This window comes from Anomaloglossus baeobatrachus, chromosome 2 (genome assembly GCF_048569485.1).
Source record: "Anomaloglossus baeobatrachus isolate aAnoBae1 chromosome 2, aAnoBae1.hap1, whole genome shotgun sequence".
Taxonomy (NCBI): Eukaryota; Metazoa; Chordata; class Amphibia; order Anura; family Aromobatidae; genus Anomaloglossus; species Anomaloglossus baeobatrachus.
The window spans coordinates 676,481,923-676,501,392 of NC_134354.1; the positions used below are offsets into that span (position 1 = coordinate 676,481,923).

At 49.8% G+C, this 19,470-nt stretch overlaps 1 protein-coding gene across 1 annotated transcript in view; it reads right to left on the reverse strand.

The window, feature by feature from the left end:
* TMEM106C (transmembrane protein 106C) overlaps positions 1-19,470 on the reverse strand; it is a 73,100-nt gene that overhangs the window by 23,678 nt on the left and 29,952 nt on the right. Inside the window, exons 6-7 of the mRNA XM_075337154.1 lie at positions 10,570-10,619; positions 2,050-2,103 (exon numbers count right to left, since the gene is read on the reverse strand). Of these exons, the coding sequence (XP_075193269.1) occupies positions 2,050-2,103; positions 10,570-10,619 (104 nt within the window). The remainder of the gene's footprint in view (positions 1-2,049; positions 2,104-10,569; positions 10,620-19,470) is intronic.

Here is a 19,470-nt window from a genome sequence, read left to right on the forward strand (position 1 = left end):
ACCCTGTGCTATCATGACAACCACCGTAATTCAAGAGATCACATCACGTGACTTCCGGTACCGGCTGGTAAACGTTTACCGCCGATGCCATTATATTGGCGCGGTCACATATTGGCAGTGCCATTTAAGGGGTTAAACAGCATGGGCAGATAGCGATTCTGCTTGTGCCTGGCAGGCACACATCTGAGCTGTAAAAATCATCTGAGATGTGCGCCGATCGCTGCATGCTGCCGGTGGCAGACTGCAGGCAGTAACTCTATGACCGCTAAAACTTATTACTGCCCGCGGTCATTAAGAGGTTAAATAAAGCCATATAATAATCTGCAAGCGCAAAAAAAAAAATATATAAATAAAAAGAACACGGAGACAAATAGCTATCAAATAGAAGACTAATTATATAAGAAATATGGTAGTAGACATTTTGATAATTTACAAGAAATCTTCAAACTTTAGAAATACAGGTTCAACAATAAATTAGATCATCGAAAAGTTAATCTCCGTGATTCAATACAAAAAAGGAAGCACATATATTATATAGAGTCATTATTCACAGAGTAATCTATTCCTATATATTATATAGAGTCATTACTCACAGAGTGATCTATTTCAAGTGTTTAATGTTGATGATTATGGCTTACAGACAATGAAAACCCAAAAGTCATTATCTCAGATAATTAGAATATTATATAAGACCAACTGAAAAAATTATTAACTCAGAAATGTTGGCGCCTCCTGAAAAGTCTGTACACTAAATGCCTCAATACTTGGTCGGGGCTCCTTTTGCATGAATTACTGCATCAATGCGGTGTGGCATGGAGGCGATCAGCCTGTGGCACTGCTGAGGTGTTATGGAAGCCCAGGTTGCTTTTATAGCAGCCTTCAGCTCTTCTGCATTGTTGGGTCTGGTGTCTCTCATCTTCCTCTTGATTCTCTATGGGGTTTAGGTCAGGGGAGTTTGCTGTCAATCAAGCCCAGTGATACTGTAGTTATTAAACCAGGTATTGGTACTTTTAGCAGTGTGGACAGGTGACACGTCCTGCTGGAAAATGAAATTTCCATCTCCAAAAAGCTTGTCAGCAGAGGGAAGCATGAAGTCCTCAAACATTTCCTAGTTAACGGCTGTGCTGACTTTGGTCTTGATAAAACACAGTGGACCTACACCAGCAGATGACATAGCTCCCCAAACCATCACTGATTGTGGAAACTTCACACTGGACCTCAAGCAGCTTGGATTGTGGCCTCTCCACTCTTCCTACAGACTCTGGGACCGCGATTTCCAAATGAAATGCAAAATTTACTTTCATCTGAAAACACCACCTTGGACCACTGAGCAACAGTCCAGGTCTTTTTCTCCTTGGCCCAGGTAAGACGCTTCTGGCTTTGTCTATTGGTCATGAATAGCTTGACACAAGGAATGCGACACTTGTAGTCCATGTCCTGGATACGTCTGTGAGTGGTGGCTCTTGAAGCACTGACTCCAGCAGCCGTCCACTCCTTGTGAACCTCCCACAAATTTTTGGCTTTTTCTTAACAATCCTATCAAGGTTGCGGTCATCCCGGTTGCTTGTGTACCTTTTGCTACCACACTTTTTCCTTCCACTCAACTTTCCATTAATATACTTGAACACAGCACTCTGAACAGCCAGCTTCTTTAGCAATGACCTTTTGTGGCTTACCCTCCTTGTGGATTGTGTCAGTGACTGCCTTCTGGACATCTGTCAAGTCAGGAGTCTTCCTCCCGACTGTGTAGCCTATTTTACAGGGACTACTTGTAAAGGCTTCGTAAGTGTTTACAAGTGTTTTGTGGTAATTATTCTAATTTTCTTGACTTTTGGGTTTTCACTGGCTGTAAGCCATATTCATCAACACACAGAGTGATCTCTTCCAAGTGTTTAATGACTCTATACAATATATGCATTTCCTTTTTTGTATTGAATAACTGCAATAAATTTACTTTTTGATGATGTCTTAATTTATTGAGATGCACTTGTATAACCATTACATAAATTCTAAAAGTATGCAAAAGTAAGAAAAAAAAATTCTACATACCGCACAAAGACGACAATGTTGTGGACTTTAACTGTGGTCAGGGTGCAAAAGTTACTGCAATAGAAAAAAAAAAAAAGCGAAGAAAATTAACCAGGCATCATCACTTCCCTCCCTACAAGCTCACCGATTCTCAAACTCAGCAGCTATACAAGTCAGTATCTGAAAAAAAATTGTTTTAAAACAAACATACTGTATATATCAAAACTGATACAAATTGGCTGAATCTACAGGTCATGTGCAGTATATCATGGAAAGAACACGATCAGTTAATGTTTGTTCCTAAGTTACATCGAGTCACGGTGACGTCACTGAGGTTACTGCAGTTCACTCTGGCCCGGTGTGATCTGGGAAGTGTGCGCACAGTAATCTCACTGAGGTCACGGCAGGCACACTCCTCACATGGAGTGCCTTATTTGTTTTAATAAATTGGTGTAAGAGGGAATGTGTTGGGGAGTGTTTTTTCAAATAATTTTTTTTTTGTCTATTTTTTTTTTCTTACTCACTGGGTTAGTAATGTCAGATATCTGATAGACGCCCCAACATTACTACAGCTGACCTCAACTCCTCATATTACCATGTTTACCACTGAACCAGGGCAATGGGATGAGACGGGGCAAAGTGCCAGAACTGGCGTTTCTAATGGATGCACCACTTCTGGAGTGGCTGCTATTTTTAGGCTGGGAACAACCCAATAACAATGGGCATCCCCAGCCTGAGAATATCAGGCCGCAGCCGTCTGCTTTACCTTGGCTGGTGATCTAATTTGTGGGGTGGGTGGGGGTGCCTTTTCTTTCTTTTTTTTTTTTTTTTTTAAAAAAAAAGTAACAGTATTGGATGCTCTCTGATTTGGATTACCAGCCAAAGTAAAGCTGCCAGCTGTGGTCTACAGCTGTCTGCTTTACCCTAGCTGGCTATCAAAAGAAGGATTTTTGTGTACTCACCGTAAAATCTCTTTCTCTGAGTCTTCATTGGGGGACACAGGACCATGGGTTATGCTGCTGTCACTAGGAGGCTGACACTAAGTAGACAGAAAAAGTTAGCTCCTCCCCAGCAGTATACACCCCGAGCCGGAGGCGGGCTCAATTCAGTTTAATGCACAAGCAGTAGGAGGAGAACCAAAACAAAGACCCATAGATAAGTCACAGTAAAAATTATAACCGAGTCGCCGTGCGACAAGTGGCCTGGAAATATGGACCACTGAGGCAATAGGCAGGCAATATGTAACACAAGACAAAACAGGGTGGGTGCTGTGTCCCCCACTGAAGACTCGGAGAAAGATTTTACGGTGAGTACACAAAAATCCTTCTTTCTCTATCGTTTCATTGGGGGACACAGGACCATGGGACGTTCAAAAGCAGTCCCTGGGTGGGAAAAGAGCAAGCACCGGAGATAGGTAGGAAACATCTTCCCCCTGTCGGGCTTGACCCAGACCTGCCAGTACCTATCTTGTTACAGGTGTGCTACCGCCGCCCGTAAAAACCTACACCAAGACTGGTCTCTGCCGATACCTGGGTGTGATCATGGTAGGACCTAGTACAGGTATGCAGACTAGACCAGGAGGCGACCTCGCGGACCTGGCCGGTCGACGTCCGAAGTCTAATCGACCAAGATGCTCCCGTTGCATGGGTATAGTGCGCCTTCACTGTCCGCGGCGGGGATCCGTTCTTCTTGCGGTAGGCCTCAACTCTAGCGGAATTGGAACCATGTGGCAATCTTAGCCTTGGGCGCCGGCATGAACTGACTGTCTGTGTCACCGAAAGGTGCGGTCCTAAGGACATAACAAAAAACTGAGAGCTCGTACCAGGGCCAGAGTAAACAAGGCCCCTTTCAGGCTGAGAGAAGGACTAGGACAGAATGACCGAAACCCAATCTCCTATCTAGGTGGAACGGCGAGACAGCCCCGGACCGAAGGCGGGGTCTGGTCGGAGCACCCCCCCCTGTGCAGGTGGAGGCCCAGAAAAAGGAGGAGAAAACGACCAGAGAGGACTGCCCGTCCTGATGCCCTTCGTAAAAAACGTGATGGCAATGAGGAACCCACCTTCCAAAACAGGTGAGAACCGAAGGAAACTAGGAAAGAAAAAACAGGATACCCTGAAGCGAACCCCTCGCCAGATCTAGGTCCCACGTCTCTAGTGGATGACGATACAGTAGAGTCAGATGGGTGACTTCTTGGGTGAAAGTCCTGATTTGGCAGACGAGAAGCGAGAGGCTTCTGAAACCGAATTGATAGAGCAGACACTTGGCCCTTAAAAGGGACGCGCGAGAGACCCGCATCCAGACCTGACTGCAAAAATGCCAGCAATGACGGAAGGGAGAAGCAGCAAAGAGAAGAGCAGATGCGCTCCTTACACCACCGGGGGAACTCTCCCCGTGTGGAAACAGATTCTCGATGAAAACTGGCTGTCCGGCCTTAAACATTGTGTGTATCGCTCCTGTCGAAAGGCCTGTCTTCCAGTAGCCAGGATCCACTAGTAAGGTCGTCAAATTAAGGACCTTTGAGACTTGGTGGAAGAGAGGGCCCCTACACGGAAGATCTGGAGGGTCTGGAAGGTGCCACGGGGCAACTGTGAGGAGCTGAGTGAGTTGTGTAAACTATGCTCGCCCGGGCCACTCTGGCGCCACCTTCTGCCTTGATTCTTTGGAGAAACCTTGAAATCCTGGGAAGCAGAGGGAAGATGCACGGGAGCCTGAACTGGCTCCACGACAGGGCGAGTGCGTCGACACCTAGGCCAAGTGGAGGTAGCACCACTCGATGAACCGTGGACCTGAGTTGAATCTGGAGGCCATTGGGTGCCCGACCGGAGTTTTCCTTCGCCGAAAATCTGGCTGGGGACTTCTCTGTTGAGGAACCGTCTGCCTGACGCGGGGCCATCCCTGCCGAGAAAAGAGAGCCGTTCCATTGTCCACACTAGGGATGTGCACTGCCGAGATTAGAGCGCGAAGAGATCCGGCCCAGTGCAAGGTCCTCTTGACTTCATCCATTGCCATGATACGCCTTGTGTCTTCCTGGTGGATGATGCATGCTACCACTGCGGCATGGTCAGACTGGAATCTAACTGGACAACCCAGTACACGGTGCTGAAATCGTAGCCGGGCTAGCCATATGGCTCAATTCCGGAATGTTGATAGGGAGACAATACTCTGGGGTGTGCCTCTCCATTCCTGCAGCACAAAGCTGTTGGACACCCCTGTCTTGGAGATCGGTGACGGTGGACACTATCCTACAGAGAAGAAGAAGAAGAGAAGGGACTCTCCCCAGGGAGGTTGCGAAGAATGGTCCACTTAGGAAGGGAATGGCGGTCATTCGATATAGACGGGACCAGCGGTCCATAGCAAGGAGAGATTTGACCCCCTTCTTCGTCAGGGCCCGCTGAAAGGGCCGAGGATGCAACTGGGTACAGTGTACTGCCTATATCCCCGCCGACAACTGACCAGGGACTCGCATACCAAGACCGATGGAAAAACGGGTGCGGATGGCAGAGAGTACGGAGGCCTCGGTGCAGGGAAGAGAACCACTCTTGTGCGAGGAGTACCTGACCTCGGACGGTATTGAATACCGTGTCTAATGGGATGATCCGCCGGGGCGGGATCTGAGAAGACCTTTCCTGAAAGATCAGCTACTCTAGAAGCGAAAAGGCGACGATGGCTATCTACACACCCAGACGACAGCCCTTGAGGGAAGAACTCACCAGGTCGTCCCAGGGCGGAGTGACTATAATAGCTCTGGAGTGTAGGATGGCATGGCAGCCGCTATGATCCCTGTAACGACCCTTAAGCAAGGAAGAGGTCCCTTGCCTCGCAAGGTGGATGAGCTATTGGTGGTATAGAGGCTCCTTGAAAGGTTGAGGCGCGACAGGACTGGAACCGAGCGGTGGAGCGACGCACCCGCATGCGTCTGGGCCGATGTTGGGTAGGGGAAGAATCTCTTCCCTCAGGTGGCCTAGGGGACCAACTGGACTAGCCCATTTCCGAAGGGACGCTCCCCTAAGAGCGGAAGGGAGACCAGCCATAGAGGTCGCATCCGCATTCCAGATCTTGAGTTAGAGTGCTAAACGGGTGGTCACACTGCTGCTAGAGGCTTAGACCGTGCCGCTGGCAGACGCCAGGGCTGTGTTGAGAAGATACTCACCGAAGATGTCAACCAGTTCTGAATCGGCAGAGATGGAACGTAGACCGCTGCGTAGGGTGTCCGTGGAGTCCCTGAGAGACGTCACGTTAGGGATGATAAGCCAGGTGGAACCCTGGCGGGTCGATCACAGGGGAGCATGCCCCTTCTCTCCGGAGCCCTTTGGGGAAGGGATAATGACAATAACAAGACTTACCGCTGGTAAACGTCGTGTCTGGGTGTTGTCTGCCATGACGCAGTAACCCGGCGAACTACTGGATGTCCACTGAATACATCATGGGTCCGCCAGAAAAGTCTTAAAGGAGACCTGTGTGCTCAGAGAGGAGAAGAGGACTCACCGTGCTCTTATGGTCTGACTCACCGTTTCTACCAGGCTAATCGTCATGCGCCGAACCTCGGGCGCCTGCTCGGAATCCAGCAGAGGTGATACGCCTGGGTCATCACCAGAGGGGTCGGAAGGCTTCCGGTGGATCGGAAGTTTGGACCTGGGAATCAAGGAAAAACCAGGGGGGGGGCGCTTCGAGCCGTGGATAAGGTCCCTGGCACGGGACTCACCTCCCCGTGTGTGTGCACGGAGAGAAAAGGGCTGTCCGTACCTTTATGGCTTGACTCACCATTTCTACCAGGCTATTCGTCATGCGCCGAACATCAGGCGCCTGCTTGGAATCCAGCAGAGGCGGTACGCCTGGGCCATCACCCGAAAGGTCGAAAGGCTTCCGGAGGAGCGGCCGTCTGGACCTGGGGATGAAGGTGAAAACTCCCCGAGGGGATTACGCCAGTCCTGTGGAGGTATGACAGAGCGTCGGCCAGGGACGCAGCGTATGCGCACCGACCCGAGGACGTCAGCGAGGGGATTTATGGCTTGAGACAGGGGCGCTAACCAGCCGGCCGGGGGGGGGGGGGGATACTGGGACCTGCAGTGTCAGGGGCTGCGGAGGCTGTAATCACTAAAACTGACATGATTTGGGTGAATTCAAAAGTTGAGGGTATAGCAATCTTGACCGTTACTGGTCCGGAATAATTACCTTATATTTTTTTTTTTTTTTTAAAAGCTCTGAGGATTCTATGCATTAACTCTATTGAGATAATATTCTGGGAATATATGTGGACAGTAAAAACCGCCGTTCCCTTCTATATGTATGTATCTATCATGCCAACTAGTTGCCCGATAGCACCTGTACAATTCAATATATATATATATATATATATATATATATATATATATATATATATATATATATATATATATATATATATATATATATATATATATATATATATATATATATATATATATATATATAAATAATGATAATAAACTCAACCTCTGATAAAAACGCAATCCCTGTATGATTGTGGCTCTTTTGAGGCTTGTTTCTACTGTTATAAACGGTTGCTGCAGCCTCAGCAATCCGCACACCGGGAGTCCTATTTCTTTCCCTTTTTTTTTTTTCTTTAGAAGATGGACGCTGAAGGGGACTGGAGAGCGGGAAAAACACAGCCACCGCCCCCCCTGTGATGCCTGGGGCAGAGCGGAGGGCGGAGACGGACGGACGGCGACCAATAGCACTGCAGTGAAGGGCGGGCCTGGGACACTGGAGACAAGGCCGGAGCCGGGGCCTAAATTTTGGGGCTGCCAGCGCGCAGGGAGGTAGAGACAGGCGGCCGTACCTGCAAGCAGTGGTGGCGCAGCAGCGATGACCGGAGCGCCGAGAGGGAGCTCTGCCTTTGTGCCAGCGCGCGCCGCCGACTGCTGAGACGTGGCTGGGGCGCAGAGAGTGTAGGCCGAGACCGGGGCCTCAATTTTGTAGCCGCCTGGAGAAGAAGGTAGGAGAAGGTCAGTCCTACCTGACCTCGGCGGCGCCGGCCCAGAGATGGATGCAGTGCAGGCAGGGCTCCCTGCCCCTGCCTGTGTGCAGTGCCCCCGTCCTGGAAGACTGGTGGCTCCGGGGGAGCAGCGTGCTGAGGCAGGGAAGTGGACATCATGATGGGGGTAAGGAGCCCCCCTGCAGGAGAAGGCAGAGATGCGGGCCCCATCGGATTTCAGACGTGCTGCTGAGGTCCCATCCCTGCTGTATGCCCCTGTACGCCCTTTGGGGTGATACCGCAGGGCGAATCAGGGGTGCCCACGACAACCTGCCCACACGCACAACCTCGGGAGTGATACCACGGGGAGGGACGGGGGAGACGGCCCGAAATCTCAAGCCCCTGCGACCCTGGGGAGTGGTATCCACAGGGCTGCGGAGGATGAGTGAAGAAGAAAATACCTGCAGAAACGAGAAGACAGGCTTGAGAGCGATGAGCGGCGCCGAAAAAAGCGCAAAAAGCAAATGGCTGAGGGGGGCCGAGACGGCTCATATCAGCCTCCTACGACACTAAGCTAAAACTGAATTGAGCCCGCCTCCGACTCGGGGTGTATACTGCTGGGGAGGAACTAACTTTTTCTGTCTACTTAGTGTCAGCCTCCTAGTGACAGCAGCATAACCCATGGTCCTGTGTCCCCCAATGAAATGATAGAGAAAATAGCACTGAGCCGAAATCCAGTGTCGGACGTGATGGCTGCAGAAAGGTGAGTAAGATCATCCTCTGACGCTGCATATTCATTAGCACACCCACAGGGACGTGCTAACAGAGCCGACTAGCAAGGAGAACGAACGCCCAGGGGACTAGTCCCCTCGCTCGTTAGCATACGGTAAAAAATCTTTAGAAATACTTTTTCTAAAGATCTCTTCATCTATTCGAGTGTATACAGGGACGGTTAGGCAGGGATTAGCAATATGTACCCATAACTACTCATTGTTCTGGGTGCATATTGCACCTGACCGGTTCCCTTTAAAGGGCCCTACATATGCGATATGGTGGCGGCAATCTTTTTAGCTAACTTTGCTTTCCAAAATTCAAATATTCCTGCTTCCGTTCCGAGGCGTTTCATTTGTCCAAACAGAGGTAAATAACCACATGTGAGGTATCAGCACGCTCAGAAGAAAGTGGATAACAAATTTTGGGGTCCATTTTGTCATACTGTCGCTTGTAAAAGTGAATAAATTGAGGCTAAAGAAACATTTTTAGCTAAACTGTAAATGTATTAATTTCTTCATTCCATTTTGCATTCATTGACGCACCTGAAGGGTTAAAAAACTTCTTGGATGTTTTTTTGAGCACTTTCGAGGGGTGCAGTTTTTAGAATGGTGTCACTTTTGGGTATTTTCTGTCACCTAGGCCTCTAAAAGCCTGGGCACTAAAAAAAATGATTTTGTAAATTTTGTTGGAAAAAAATGAGAAATTGCTGATAAACGTTGAACCCTTCTAACTACCCAACCACAAAAAAAAACTATTGTTTCAAAAATTATGCTGATGTAAAAGTAAAGTAAAGCCGACATGGGAAATATTTATTAATTATTTTTGTGAGACATAACTCTCTGGTTTAAGGGCATAAAACTTCAAAGTTTAAAAATTGCTAAATTTTTGCCAAATTTCAAATTCTTTCCTAAATAAATACAAACAGTATTGTACTAAATTTACCACTATCGTTAAGTACAATATCTCAGAATCACTGGGTAGCGTTCCACAGTTATAACCTCTCAAAGTTACACTGGTCAGAATTGTAAAATTTGTCCTGGGTGTAATGCGGGCGTCACACGATACGATCTATCGTGCGATTGCACGAGCGATCGTACCTGCTCCTGTCGTTTGTGTGTCACGGGCAAATCGCTGCCCGTGTCGCACAAAGTCGTTAAACCGCCGTCACACGTACTTACCTGCAGAGCGACCTCGCTGTGGGCGGCGAACATCCTCTTCCTGAAGGGGGGGGGGGCGTTCGGCGTCACAGCGACGTCAGACAGCCGCCGGCCAATAGAAGCAGAGGGGCGGAGATGAGCGGGACGTAAACATCCCGCCCACCTCCTTCCTTCCGCTTAGCCAGCGGGTGCCGCGGGATGCAGGCAAACTGTGTTCATCGTTCCCGGGGTGTGACACGGAGCGACGTGTGCTACCCCAGGTACGATGAACAACCGGCGCCATGAAAAATAAACATTTTTTTAAAAAGCGATGTGTACACGACTGACGATTTGTGAACGATTCTGCGTCGCTCGGAGGTGTCACACGAGACCACGTCGTGAACAATGCCAGATGTGCGTCACGAAAACCGTGACCCCGACGATGCATCGCACGATAGATCGTCTCATGTGACGCCCGCATTAAGGATAAATTTGGTTCCATCACTAAGGGGTTATGACTTTTTTTTTTTTTTTTTTTTTTTAAATGTGTATGGCCACTTTACGAATTTTAACAAACAATTGCCAGGAATATCCAGTATCCATCATCCCAGTTTCATATAAAAATTCTCATATACTGTTCTGTTCTATAAATTTTCTTAAAAGAAGCCATATACTTACTATAAATAAGAAAGGATTCCCCCCAATTCCAACTTCACTGTGAAATTCACCTGAAATATAAAAAGGTTATTATTTGCCCCATGAATTGTAGTGCCATAGTCTGTGGCCCACATATAAACCATACACAGGAATACACGATGAATATTACACAGTTACATACATTTCCAAACTTTAATCATTAAAAGGGGTTTTCCCCACAAACAATTCTACACACATAATTGTGGAACCTATTATTATTTCAAGATTTATTAATTAAAATAGGCTTTGTTTATGGGAAACCTCTCTATACTTTATAGACATAAAAATGGTATCCTCCTTGTATACAGCTGCGGAAAGTAAAACTTCCAGATGGTTATTTGTAAAAGACAAAAAAAAAAAAAAAAATAAATAATAATAAAAACTTAAAAAATCCAGCCAGCTCTCCAGCTGGTGCATGGATCACACAAGTGTAATGATGAAAAGGAACAAAAAAAAAAATAAATAAATAAAAATAAAAAAGAAGCTCTCACAATGCATAGAAAAATAAGAAAGTTCAAAAATGCAATGTGGTTCGGTTCACTTCTGATCCTTCTATATAAACTATTGATGAAGGATCAGAAATTCTCCAAAACACATTGCGTTTTTGTTCTTCATTACATTTTCCACGAAACTAAAAAGATAAAGTCAATTTCATTTTTCTGAAGAAAAAAACCCAAAACACTGTGCGAATATCCTAAAACTAACTCCTCTGTGGGAAAGGCAAGAAGGAAATAAATAAAATAAAATTTAAAGATTAAAGGGAATCTGTCACCAGGTTTTTGCCACCTAATCTGAGAGCATAATTGTATAATTGCTAGATCGGCAGCAGAGAAAATATTGATTTTATCAAAATGACAGCAAACAGCTCAGTAAGTGACACATCACTGGAATCAGTGCCTCTGCCCCTACGTTATGCTGCTCTCAGATGGGGGAGCAAAAACCTGGTGACATAATCCCTTTAAAATCCATAAACTGTAATCCGTGGCGTTTAAAAGATGTATACCCAGATCAAATTAAAAACATGTAGCACGTGATTTTTGGTTCATCCTGTAATATGAACTATGTACGCTGAGATTAACACCTAAAAATTAAAAAGACGTCTAGCTGAACATTTGCAGAATAATAATGCTAAAGAAGGGAATTTTGTTTACTTACCGTAAATTCCTTTTCTTCTAGCTCCTATTGGGAGACCCAGACAATTGGGTGTATAGCTACTGCCTCCGGAGGCCACACAAAGTATTACACTTTAAAAAGTGTAACCCCTCCCCTCTGCCTATACACCCTCCCGTGCATCACGGGCCCATCAGTTTTGGTGCCAAAGCAGGAAGGAGGAACTTATAAATTGGTCTAAGGTAAATTCAATCCGAAGGATGTTCGGAGAACTGAAACCATGAACCAAAAGAACCCTTCAACATGAACAACATGTGTACACAAAAGAACAACAGCCCGAAGGGCACAGGGGCGGGTGCTGGGTCTCCCAATAGGAGCTAGAAGAAAAGGAATTTACGGTAAGTAAACAAAATTCCCTTCTTCTTTGTCGCTCCATTGGGAGACCCAGACAATTGGGATGTCCAAAAGCAGTCCCTGGGTGGGTAAAAGAATATCTCAATAAAAAGAGCCGAAACGGCCCTCCTCTTACAGGTGAGCAACCACCTCCTGAAGGACTCGCCTACCTAGGCTGGCATCTGCCACAGCATAGGCATGAACCTGATAGTGTTTCGTGAAATGTGCAGACTCGACCAGGTAGTGCTGACACACCTGCTGAGCCGTAGCCTGGTGACGCAATGCCCAGGATGCCTCTGCGGCTCTGGTAGAATGGGCTTTCAGCTCTAAAGGAATCGGAAGCCCAGAAGAACGGCAGGCTTCAAGGGTCAGTTCCTTGATCCACCGAGCCAAGGTTGACTTGGAAGCCTGCGACCCCTTACGCTGGCCAGTGACCAGGACAAAGAGCGCATCAGAACGGCGCGGGGGCGCAGCGTGCGAAAAGAAGAGCCGGAGTGTTCTCCCGAGATCTAACAAGTGCAGTCCTTTTCACAATTGTGAACTGGATGAGAGCCAAAAGAAGGTAAGGAGATATCCTGATTGAGAAGAAATGGAGGATACCACCTTAAGTAGGAATTCCGGGACCGGACGCAGAACCACTTCATCCTGGCGAAACACCAGGAAGGGGGCTTGCATGACAGCGCTGCTAGCTCAGACACTCTCCGAAGTGATGTGCCTGCCACTAGGAAGACCACCTTCTGCGAAAGGCGTGATAGAGATAACTCTGAGAACGCTAAGAGCCAGAACTCAATGGCCACCCAGTCAGGTTGAAGACCGCAGAATTCAGATGGAAAATGGCCCTTAAGACAGCAAGTCTGGTCGGTCCGGGAGTGCCCACGGTCGACCCACCGTGAGGTGCCACAGATCCAGGTATCACGACCTCCTCGGCCAGTCTGGAGCGACGAGGATGGCGCGGCGGCAGTCGGACCCGATCTTGAGTAACACTCTGGGCAGCAGCGCCAGAGGAGGAAATACATAAGGCAGTCGAAATTGCGACCAGACCTGAACTGATGCGTCCGCCGCCAGCGCTCTGTGCTGGTGGTTGATGTACGCGACCGCCGTGGCATCGTCCGACTGTATCCGGATCTGCCTGCCGTCCAGCCACCGCTGGAACGACTTTAGGGCTAGCTACACTGCCCTTATCTCCAGAACATTGATCTGAAGGGAGGACTCTGTCAGAGTCCAGGTTCCCTGAGCCCTGTGGTGGAGGAAGACCGCTGTCCACCCTGACAAGCTCTCGTCCGTCGTGACCATAGCCCAGGATGGGAGCAGGAAGGACTTTTCTTTCGACCAAGAAGTGGGAAGAAGCCACCACTGAGGAGAGGTTTTGTCTGCCAGTGAAAGAGAGACGTTCCTGTCTAGGGACGTCGACCTCCTGTCCCATTTGCGGAGAATGTGCCATTGGAGTGGACGTAGATGAAACTGCGCAAGGGGAACTGCCTCCATTGCTGCCACCATCTTCCCTAGGAAGCGCGTGAGGCGCCTCAAGGGGTGAGACTGGGCCCGAAGGAGAAAGTGCACCCCTGTCTGCAGCGAACGCTGTTTGTCCAGCGGTAGCTTCACTATCTCTGAGAGAGAATGAACTCCATCCCGAGGTAAGTCAGTGATTGGGTCGGTGTCAATTTTTACTTTGGGAAATTGATGATCCACCCGAACCTCTGGAGAGTCTCCAAAACAATGTTCAGGCTGTGTTGACGTGCCACCCGTGAGGGTGCCTTGACTTAGGAGATCGTCTAAGTAAGGGATCACCGAGTGTCCCTGAGAGTGTAGGCCCATCGCCACTGATGCCCTGACCTTGGTGAAGACCCGTGGGACTGTCGCCAGGCCGAAAGGCAGAGTCACGAGCTGAAAGTGTTCGACCCGGATGGCGACACACCGGGAGCATTGATGCTCTGGTGTAATCGGCACATGGAGATAAGCATCCCTGATGTCGATTGATGCTAGGAAGACTCCCTGGGACATCGAAGCGATGACTGAGCGGAGAGATTCCATCCGAAACCGTCTGGTTCTCACGTGTCTGTTGAGCAGAATGAGGCCCGGAAACGGACCGGAATGATCCGTCCTTTTTTGGTACCCCGAACAAGTTGGAGTAAAGACCGCGACCACGTTCTTGAAGCGGAATGGGGATCACAACTCCATGTGCAGAAACGAGTCGGAGGACGAGAGCTGAGAGCTGAGCTCTATCCTGTAACCGTGAGACGGAATGTCTCTCACCCATCGGTTTTTCATCCAATTGCTCGCCAAACAAACGGTCGCCAGAAAATGGCAAACCGGTTAAGAACTTCTTGGAAGCAGAGTCTACCTTCCATTCGCGTAGCCACATGGCCCTGCGGACTGCCACCGAATTGGCGGATGCTACCGCTGTACGGCTCGCAGAGTCCAGGACGGCGTTCATGGCGTAGGACGAAAAAGCCGACGCCTGAGAAGTTAAAGACACAACCTGCGGAGCAGAGGTACGTGCGACCGCATTAGTCTCAGACAGACAAGCTGAGACAGCTTGGAGTGCCCGCTCGACTGCGAAGGCCGGAGCAAAAGACGCGCCTATGGCTTCATAGATGGATTTCATCATGAGCTCTATTTGCCTGTCAGTGGCATCCTTGAGCGATGAACCATCTGCCACTAATACTACGGATCTAGCCGCCAGTCTGGAAACTGGAGGATCCACCTTGGGACACTGAGCCCAACCCTTAACTACGTCAGGGGGGGAAAGGGTAACGTGTGTCATTAAGGCGCATAGTAAAGCGCTTGTCCGTAAATGCTCTGTGCTTCTGGACAGCATCTCTGAAGTTAGAGTGATCGAAAAAACGCACTCCGGGTACGTTTGGGAAACCTACACTGGTGTTTCTCCTACTGTGAAGCCGACTCCTCTATAGGTGGAGTTGGGGGAGAAGGACTAGCACCTGGTTGATGGACGTTATAAAGGTCATTTACTATGGCGTCCCCTTCAGGTGTATCCAGATTGAGAGCAACGTCAGGATCAGAGCCCTGAGCTGCGACCTCCACTTCATCCTCCAGAGGGTCCTCATGCTGAGACCCCGAACCGCGTGATGCAGCCGGGGAAGGTTCCCAGCAAGCCCGCTTAGCCTGTCTGAGGCTGCGGTCCGTGTCGGAGTTCTCACCGTGGGATCTGGGTGCCACCCCAGGAGCCCTTTGCTGTACCGACCGAGAGGGGCCTGGGGACGATGAACTCACAGTGCCCTGGCCCTGTGTTACCGGTCTGGACTGCCAAGCTTCTAGTATCTTAGCAGACCATCTGTCCATAGACTGAGCCATGGAATGTGAAGCGACTCAGAGAGTTTCTCAGTCAAAATTGTAAACTCTGTCCCTTCCATCTGTGCAGTGGAAACCGGCGGTACCACCTGAGCCGAGGGTCCCACCAGTGCCGGAGGCTCTGGCTGAGTGAGTGCCACAGGGGCCTAGCATTGTCACAATGAGGGTAGGTGGAACCTGCAGGTAACATAGCCGCACAAGAGGTACAGGTTGAAAAAAAGAGAATTTTGTTACTTACCGTAAATTCTTTTTCTTATAGTTCCGTCATGGGAGACCCAGCACCCTCCCTATTGCCTGTTGGCAGGTTTTTTGTTCCGTGTGTCTTCACCGACTGTTATTGTTGTAGACAGAGGTTCCGGTTCTTCCGGATTTTACTCTGTCTCTTCTTGTGGGTGGATGTCCTCCTTCAGCTTTTGCACTAAACTGGCTAGGACTGGCTAGCAGGGGGTGTATATGCTAGGAGGGAGGAGCTACACGTTTTGAGTGTAGTAACTTTGTGTGTCCTCCGGGGGCAGTAGCTATACACCCATGGTCTGGGTCTCCCATGACGGAACTATAAGAAAAAGAATTTACGGTAAGTAACAAAATTCTCTTTTCTTCATCGTTCCTATGGGAGACCCAGACCATGGGACGTTCTAAAGCAGTCCATGGGTGGGAATAAACAGACAACTGAGAAGCAGGCAAAACCTAACTTCACAAATGGGCGACAGACGCCGGAAAGATGCGTCTGCCCAAGCCCGCGTCTGCCAAAGCATGAGCATGCCTTGGGTAGTGCTTCGAAAAAGTATGCAGACTAATTCGAGCTGCAGTCTGACAGACCTACTGAGCCGTAGCCTGGTGCCTGAAAGCCCAAAAGGCACTGACAGGTCTGATCAAATGTGCTCTGATCCCCGGTGGGGAAGGCACTTGAGTACACTTGTAGGTCTCGGAAATGGCCGACCTAAGCCAACGAACCAGGGTCGGCGTAGATGCCGAGAGACCGCTACGCTGACTAGCAGTCAGCACCAGAGAGAGGTGCACCGCCTAATAACGGCGGTGCGAGACACATAGATCCGAAGCGATGAACAGGAGCCGGACAAAAAGGAAGGCAGGGAAATTGCCCCGGATAAGGTGGAAGCAGTAACCACCTTAGGGAAAAAAGTCCGGAGTCGGACGGAGACCACCTTGTCTTGATGCAAAAGACCAAAAAAGGGGGTGACTCCGAGAGAGTGCAGCCAGAACTCTCTGGCGGGAAATTATAGCCACTAGAAAGATGAAACAAAGAAACCTCCCTAAGAGGCGCAAAGGGGGGTTTCCGGGAACCGGGAGGACCGGATTAAGGTCCCAGGGCTCCATAGGCCGCCGGAAAGGCGGAATGATGTGAGATGCGCCCTTAAAGGAGCGCACTGGAGCCAGCCGGACGATACGCCGCTGGCACATACTGACAGAGCCGAGACCTGTCCCTTAATGAGGGATAGTCCTAGCTGTAGACCGGACTGTGGAAGGGACAGGAGGGTCGGCAAGGCCAAAAAGGTCAAAAGACATTTTGGAGCTCGAGTCATAGCGGAGATGACTTCAGGAAGGATACCAGAAGTCGCCAAGATCCAGGACTCAAGAGCTACGCCGTCAATCTGAGAATCCAGAATTCTGACGGAAAAAACGGACCTTTTGAGAAAAGGTCTGGACGGTCCGGAAGATGCCATGGCAACCCAACGGACAGAAGGAGCAGGTCAGAGTACCAAGCCTGCCTGGGTCAGTCTGGAGTATGAGAATGACCCGACGGCCCCCTTTACTGATCTTGCGCAGGACTCTGGACAAGAGGTAGAGGGTGAAATACGTAAAGAGACGAAGCTGGGATCAAACATGAACCAGTGTGTCTACCGCAAAACCTGAGGATTGTGGACCACGGTTGGACAGCTGAAATCGTCTGCCTCGCAGTTTTCACATCTAGGATGTGGGCTGCGGATACGGTGGACTAGGAGTCCCTTGTCCACTGAAGAATGTTGAGCCGCCAAGATTGCCAGGCGGCTGAGTGTCCCGCCCTGGAAGTTGATGTAGGAAAACGCTGTCACGTTGTCCGACTGGACTCGATGTGCCTAGCCGCCAACAGATGGTGAAGGCTTAGAGAGCTAGAAATACAGCTCTGATTTCCAGCACATTGATCCAGAGGGCTGATTCGGACAGAGTCCAAGCGCCCTGCGCTCCACGGTGGAGATATACTGCTCCCAAGGCGGAAAGACCAGCATCCTGGTGAGGATCACCCGGGACGGGGCCAGGAAGGAGCGTCCCTGAGACAGAGTGGCCGAAGCCACCACTGAAACGAGCCCCTGGTCAGTGGCGAAGCCACCACCCCGTGGGAGGAGGGAATTCGCGTGTACAGCGGAAAACATCCAGTCCCAGAGGACGCAGGAGAAACTGGGCAAGGAATCGCTTCCATTGACGCCACCGTCTGACCAGCACCTGTATTTGGTGTCTGATAGAACGACGTCGACCGCCAGCGGAGGGACTACTGATCGACTAAGAGCAGCTTCACAAGTGCCGACAGAGCCTTGAATTGCGTTCCTGAGAACCTCTGGTTCGAAGTCAGAGTGGACTTGGACAGGATGACAAGCCACCCGAATAGGTTAGAGTGGCGAGAGTGAGCGAAGCACTGTGCTAAGAGTCTGCACTGGATGAAGCCCCGACAAGAAGGCCGTCCAGGGCAAAAGATCACTGCCAATCCCTAGGGGTGCAGGACCCTAATCACAGCTGCCCCAATGAGAATACTCGAGGGGCCGTGGCTAACCCCAAGGGAAGAGCCACGAATTGGACCACTCCGATTGCAGAACGTAGTCAACGCTGGAGTGAAACTGCGATTGACCCCTGCAGATAGGCATCTCTGATGCCGATGGGTGCTAGGGAATCTCCTTGGGTTCTTGATTGATCCGGTGAAAAACACACGGAACAAGACCGAGACTCCATGTGAAAACGCCACACCTGACCATGCTTGAAAAGCTAAAGATCCAGGTCGGAAGGCACCGCCCTCTTCGGGGACTAGGATTAGATTTAAGCAAAATCTCAGAACCGTTCCCAGTCGGGAACCGGTACAATTACTCCATTGGCCTGCAAGAAATGCCACGGCCTGTGAGAAGGCGGCGGCCTTGGAGCCGGGAGGAGTTGACAGAAAAAATCTGTTTGGCGGGTGGACAGAATTCCATCCTGTAGCCATGGGAGATATAATCCCGCCCCCACTGAACGGAGACGTGTTAGAACCATTCCCCGCTTTGGGGTCTGACAGGACAGGCTGTGGGCTTGGACACAGTGGGCTGAAAACTGGAGTGGTTAAGGAACACACTCCTTGTCCTGTTAAAGGTATACTGATGCCTTTCTGCCAGCGGGGAATACTCCCCTGATACAGGCGGATGGAGGTCCAGTACAAGTATAATGGACGCAATCCAATCATTAGCATCTGCGTCACCTACGGACGGATCAAATGGTACATAAAGTGGCGTCCGAGCCCCTGGTAGAGACATCCTCCTCGTCCAGTGAGTCAGCTCGTAATCAGAGCTGCGGGACGGGGAGGACAGGGGACCCTGCGTCTCCCTGTCAGGAGGACGGGGTCTGAGACCAGAAGGAGAGTCCTCTGTGAGCTTTGCTGAGCGAGCTGTAGCAGAAAACGCCCTGAGAAGGGGGCTGCATGCTCAGCAGATGCCGGGACAGCCGACCCCTGGAGGATTCCAGCCAAACCAGGGGTCAGCCACCGAAGCCGGAGCAGCTGGAGGGACCACTAATGAGCCTCCAAGCTGAGGGGCCACAGTGGTTATGAGCTCGGTACAGCCGTACGAGACTACCTGCAGTGGATAATAAAAACAGCCTGCAGCCTCGCTCTGTGAGACATGCTGCAGAGGTGGGGGCTCTTAGAATGGCCCCCAGCATATATAAACAGATAAAATAAGCAGCTGCACAAACTGGAGGTTGTGGCTGCCAGATCGTTTAAACAGACATGTCTGTGCCCTCTATCCCTCAGCCCAGGCCCCCACCTGTCACAGCGTGGAATCTCTGTGCCTGTGCAGGCACAGAGAACGCTGAGAAAATGGCGACCGGAGCGAGGAG